Here is a 6,432-nt window from a genome sequence, read left to right on the forward strand (position 1 = left end):
CTAACAATCACAAAAATAAAAGCTAGACAGTCTTCCCCCATTGATTTTGTTTGTTTGTGTCGCTCAGATAGCATGAGCTATGGTGAAATGTGTAGAATTGCAGGACATTTGCTTTAATACTGCACATTTTCTCTGTCTCATGTAAAAAATGTGTATAAATGTACACATTAGCTTTAAAACAGCTACATTTTGTCACTGCGCCCAACAGGAGGGCCTCTAAAATGTTTGATCGGAGACCACACCATTGGCCACACTCCACCACTTAAGCCTCATTTTGATCCAGACAAAATGTCTAATGCTTTTCCCAGGGCTATATCCGTCAGTGTGGTAAACACCCGGGCATGTTCACTGAGCTGCAGCTGAAGACCATCTTCAGTAACATCGAGGACATCTACAAGTTCCAGAGACAGTTCCTCAAAGACCTGGAGAAGAAGTACAACACAGACCAGCCTCACCTCAGTGAGATAGGAGCCTGTTTCCTCTTACAGGTTGTTATACCCTTTACACACACACTTTTTTCAGAATTGGATCCAGCCTTTTTCCATACCATTTATCTTTTTGCTCCGTGAATACATTACACAGTTATACATTTCAACAGTCATATCCCCGTTTGGCTCTATTGAACTATTTTGCCCCTCTTCCCCCCCCCTCCCACACTCTTTCCTTCCTTACCCACTCTCACCCTCTTCACTCACCCCCCCATCCTCTTATCCTCTCTCTCAGGGGGAGGGTTTTTCCATCTACTCTGAGTACTGTAACACCCACCCTGCAGCGTGTGGGGAGCTGCAGCGCCTCATGAAGCTGGGCAGGTACAAGCACTTCTTTGAGGCCTGCCGGCTGCTGCAGCAGATGATTGACATCTCCATCGCCGGCTTCCTGCTCACGCCCGTCCAGAAGATCTGCAAATACCCCCTGCAGCTGGGAGAGCTGCTCAAATACACCCCCAAAGACCACAGGTAGGCCACAACACACACTGACCACTTTTTCCTTTACTAACTTCGCTACATACACACACACACACACACACGAATACACACACACACACAAACCTTTTCACACTCTCGAATGCTGTTGATGTTGTGTTCTGTAGTGACTATGGTGGAGTTAGTGACGCGTACGAGGCAATGAGGAATGTGGCGAGCCTGATCAACGAGGGGAAAAGGAGGCTGGAGAGTGTTGACGCCATAGCTCACTGGCAGGTGGCCATCCTACGCTGGGAGGTGAGGCTCCTCACTACTTTTTTACATTGTTACTGTAGCAGAAACCTTTTACCACCATATTATTACATGGCTACTACAGTGTTCATGTTAAGGCTTTGCATCGAAACCCATTTCAACCTTGTGCTCGTCTCCTGTACTCAGTCTGGGAAATAAGGTGTCGTTTAACATGGGTCCATGCTATCCGGGGTCCCTACCCCATTTGAGGTTGAAATGTAAAATAGTTAAGGGTTATGGTAGGGGTTAGGGTAGAGACTTCCCAAGGATCCCGGCTAGCACTAACCATTTAAGATGTAGACAATGACTCATACAATGATCTGACAAATGCAACACCCTCTCTGAACCAGTATCTGTGCAGAGGAGAGACAATGAATGACTAGTCTCAAATCACCTCTTCGGTACCAGCAATAAAATCCCTCATTACTACCGCGTACATGTCGGCTGATCCAGCAGCAGTACTCTATCCCTAAAGATCATTGATTTTATCATCTACAATATCATCTACAATGTCATCAACCTGTAATAATATTTAATACAAGTAGATTAAGTAGACCATGTTATTGGAGATCAAGTAGGTTAAGTAGACCATATAAGGTATGTTTTTAGAGAGCTTTCTGAAGAGGTGGATTTGGCACATGTACATTTTTATGTAGACTTTTTTGGGGATATACATACCTGGTGAGACGACAGTAAATGACGATAGTTGCTCAGCGACACTCCATATTTAGTGAGTATCTGATGTATTTTGACATAACGCTTGCAGAGCTGTCTAATGGGAAAATGAATGGTAGTAAACTGGGCTAGAGATGAGACTAGTCATATTCAATGTCTCCTCCTCTGCCCAGATACTGGTTCACTCCCTCTCTCTCTGTGTGTGTGTGCTCTCTCCCAGGGAGCGGATGTTCTGGAGCGCAGCTCGGAGCTGATCCACTCTGGGGAACTCACCCGGATTGTCCGGCAGGGCAACAAGACGCAGCAGCGCAGCTTCTTCCTGTTCGACCACCAGCTGGTGTTCTGTAAGAAGGACGTACTGCGCCGCGACCTGCTGCACTACCGTGGTCGCCTGGACATGGACAACACATCGGTGCTGCAGATGCCCGATGGCAGGGACCCCGAGCTGGGCATCTTGCTGAGGAACGCCTTGCGGCTCCGGAACAGCTCCACCCTGGAGACCCTGTGTTACCTCTGCTGCAGGAAACCCCAGGATAGACAACGCTGGCTGCAGGCCTTCGCCAGGGAGAGACAGAGGGTACAGGAGGACCAGGAGATGGGTGAGAAGGAGTGGGAAGGAGAGACTGATGAGGGAAGTGGAAAGGGAAGGAGAGACTGATGAGGGAAGTGGAAAGGGAAGGAGAGACTGATGAGGGAAGTGGAAAGGGAAGGAGAGACTGATGAGGGAAGTGGAAAGGGAAGGAGAGACTGATGAGGGAAGTGGAAAGGGAAGGAGAGACTGATGAGGGAAGTGGAAAGGGAAGGAGAGACTGATGAGGGAAGTGGAAAGGGAAGGAGAGACTGATGAGGGAAGTGGAAAAGGAAGGAGAGACTGATGAGGGAAGTGGAAAGGGAAGGAGAGACTGATGAGGGAAGTGGAAAGGGAAGGAGAGACTGATGAGGGAAGTGGAAAAGGAAGGAGAGACTGATGAGGGAAGTGGAAAGGGAAGGAGAGACTGATGAGGGAAGTGGAAAGGGAAGGAGAGACTGATGAGGGAAGCGGAAAGGGAAGGAGAGACTGATGAGGGAAGTGGAAAGGGAAGGAGAGACTGATGAGGGAAGTGGAAAGGGAAGGAGAGACTGATGAGGGAAGTGGAAAGGGAAGGAGAGACTGATGAGGGAAGTGGAAAGGGAAGGAGAGACTGATGAGGGAAGTGGAAAAGGAAGGAGAGACTGATGAGGGAAGTGGAAAAGGAAGGAGAGACTGATGAGGGAAGAGGAAAGGGAAGGAGAGACTGATGAGGGAAGTGGAAAAGGAAGGAGATATTGAGGAGGGAAGAGGAAAGGGGTGGCGACTAGAAGAGGGGTTGTTGGGAAGATGGGAAAGGTGTTTCCCATGTCTCCTTCATGTAGCCTAACTCTTAAACACACACATTCATGCACACACACAAACTTATTTTTTTGTATACTGACTCTATCATGTTCAACTATAATTAGTATGCTTTAACTGATTAAACACAAATACAAATACTGCCGTTCAAAAGTTTGGGGTCACTTAGAAATGTCCTTGTTTTTGAAAGAAAAGCACATTTTTTGTCCATTTAAAATAACATCAAGTTGATCAGAAATACAGTGTAGACATTGTTAATGTTATAAATGACTATTGTAGCTGAAAATGGCAGATTTTTTATGGAATATCTACATAGGTGTACAGAGGCCCATTATCAGCAACCATCACTCCTGTGTTCCAATGGCACGTTGTGTTAGCTAATCCAAGTTTATCATTTTAAAAGGCTAATTGATCATTAGATAACCCTTTTAAAAATATGTTAGCACAGGTGAAAACTGTTCTGCTTAAAGAAGCAATAAAACTGGCCTTTAGACTTATTGAGTATTTGGGGGTTCGATTACAGGCCAGAATGGCCAGAAACAAATCTTTCTTCTGAAACTCATCAATCTTTTCTTGTTCTGAGAAATTAAGGCTAGAGAAATTGCCAAGACTCTGAAGATCTCGTACAACGCTGTATACTACTCCCTTCACAGAACAGCGCAAACTGGCTTAAACCAGAATAGGAAGGAGGCCCCGGTGCACAACTGAGCAAGAGGAGAAGTACATTAGTGTCTAGTTTGAGAAACCGACACCTCACAAGTCCTCAACTGGCAGCTTCATTAAATAGTACCTGCAAAACACCCGTCTCAATGTCAACAGTGAAGAGGTGACTTCAGGATGCTGGCCTTCTAGGCAGAGTTGCAAAGAAAGAGCCATAACTCAGACTGGCCAATAAAAATGAAAGATTAAGATGGGCTAATGAACACAGACACTGGACAGAGGAACTCTGCTTAGAAGGCCAGCATCCCGGAGTCGCCTCTTCACTGTTGACGTTGAGACTGGTGTTTTGCGGGTACTATTTAATGAAGCTGCCAGTTGAAGACTTGTGAGGTGTCTGTTTCTCAAACTAGACACTCCAATGTATTTGTCCTCTTGCTCAGTTGTGCACCGGGGTCTCCCACTCTCCTCTTTCTATTCTGGTTACAGCCCTTTTGTGCTGTTCTGTGAAGGGAGTAGTACAAAGCGTTGTACAAGATCTTCAGTTTCTTGGCAATTTCTCGCATGGAATAACCTTCATTTTCAGAACAAGAATAGACGGACGAGTTTCAGAAGAAAGTTATTTGTTTCTGGCCATTTTGAGCCTGTAATCGAACTCACAAATGCTGTTGCTCCAGATACTCAACTAGTCTAAAGAAGGTCAGTTTTATTGCTTCTTTAATCATCACTACAGTTTTCACCTGTGCTGACATAATTGCAAAAGGGTTTTCTAATGATCAATTAGCCTTTTAAAATTATAAACTTGGATTAGCTAACACAACGTGCCATTGGAACACAGGAGTGATGGTTGCTGATAAAGGACCTCTGTACGCCTATGTAGATATTCCATTAAAAATCTGCCGTTTCCAGCTACAATAATAGTAATTTACAACATTAACAATGTGTGCACTGTATTTCTGATCAATTTGATGTTATTTTAATGGACATAAAATGTGCTTTTCTTTCAAAAACAAGGACATTTCTAAGTGACCCCAAACTTCTGAACGTTTTTTTTGTGTGTGGTTTTTGTATAAGCTCTTTTGTTTTCAACCTCACCTGCAAACTGTTTTATCTGTACTGTTTTGTCTTTCACTTTTCTTCTTTGGTTTCGAATAAATAGAATCTAAAACCATTCACAAGAGGAGAGCGTGTAAGTAAGTCCATGTTGAATGACATTGGGTTGACTGGTATTTTTTTAATTTCATGACAGGAATGAAGATCAGTGAAACGCAGAGAAAACAAGCAATCTTCAATGCAAGAAGATCCAAACAAGGGAAAATGAAGAGTAAGCAAGCAATCATACTTCTGTGTTCTTACAATTGCTGTGGTGTTGGATTTAGTGAAATACTCTTATTATTACAAATAATGTTTTAAAAACATTGTTTCTTCTCAGCCATAGGCTACTCTGGCTCTGTCCCGCCCCACCACCACCACCACCACCACCACCAACCCCTGCATCCAATTCACCAGCGCCATGTTACTGTGCCAACCAGTGTGCCTCAGCAGCAGGTGTTCACATTGGCCGAGCCCAAGCAAAAGCCCGCCCACCTGTGGTACACCTTCACCCGACATGCCTTGTTCAGGAAGTGAGGATCTCGCCCTGAGGACTCAGAGAAAAACATACAATTATGGACCTACATATTTCAGCATAGTATCTGTGCACGTACTACTTTGTGTAATGTGTGTTTTATCAATGTGTTTGTGTGCCTCTTAAAGTGTATGTATATTTTGTTGTTGTGTGCGTTATGTCTATTCGGTTTCTATTTGTGTCTTCAAATCTGTGCCTGCAAATTGGGAGAGATTTCCCATAAGTGTTAATATGCATACAGACTGACTCCCTCCATGTGCTGGTGTGGTAAAGATGCTGCTTTTTGTAGGTCTGAGGTTCCTTAATACCCAACCGCCCAGCACATACCTGTATTCATGTAGTTATGACCATGATGTGAAGCACATTTTAGCTTTTCAAATAGGAGTTGAGTACTTACCTGCTACCTTGGTTTTAGTTCATTTCGCTGAGGCTGGTCCCTGTTGGAGTTGGACTGCTAGTGAAGACACAAGTGGCTCTTCTGAGAGCTGAATGCCCAGAGGACAGTCTACACACGCATTTGCACATTCAGTAACCCTGTTAACACTGTTGTAAATAAACTCTTTTACAAAAAGTACCAAATACAAGTAGTGTATTTCTCAATTTTATTGGTTGGTTGTGAGAAATGTATCTCTCAAAGATATGTAACATCTGCTGTAATCATATGAATTCTGTCAACATGAATGAGGGTCGTCACTAGTTGCCACAAAGTTACAAACCCGCCAATTTCTACAAATTATCTTATACCAAACCCTAACCTTAAATTAAGACCAAAAAGCAAATGTTTGTTAACATACTTTTTTAACGATATAACCTATGTAGACTTTGTGGCTGTGGTAACTAGTGGAAACCCTGAAGGAGCCCCAGCTAGTCGCTGCTTCCTCACCTGTGCG

At 44.1% G+C, this 6,432-nt stretch overlaps 1 protein-coding gene across 5 annotated transcripts in view; it reads left to right on the forward strand.

Annotated features, from left to right (window-relative positions):
• spata13 (spermatogenesis associated 13) overlaps positions 1-6,126 on the forward strand; it is a 48,514-nt gene extending 42,388 nt beyond the window's left edge. For all 5 annotated transcript variants that reach the window (XM_055881916.1, XM_055881917.1, XM_055881918.1 and 2 more), the window contains 6 exons: positions 309-488; positions 724-956; positions 1,091-1,220; positions 2,110-2,488; positions 5,165-5,239; positions 5,348-6,126. In XM_055881916.1, the coding sequence (XP_055737891.1) occupies positions 309-488; positions 724-956; positions 1,091-1,220; positions 2,110-2,488; positions 5,165-5,239; positions 5,348-5,544 (1,194 nt within the window). In that variant the 3' untranslated portion in view covers positions 5,545-6,126. The remainder of the gene's footprint in view (positions 1-308; positions 489-723; positions 957-1,090; positions 1,221-2,109; positions 2,489-5,164; positions 5,240-5,347) is intronic.
• The last annotated feature ends 306 nt before the right edge of the window (positions 6,127-6,432 follow it).

This window comes from Salvelinus fontinalis, chromosome 25, assembly GCF_029448725.1.
Source record: "Salvelinus fontinalis isolate EN_2023a chromosome 25, ASM2944872v1, whole genome shotgun sequence".
NCBI classification, from domain to species: domain Eukaryota; kingdom Metazoa; phylum Chordata; class Actinopteri; order Salmoniformes; family Salmonidae; genus Salvelinus; species Salvelinus fontinalis.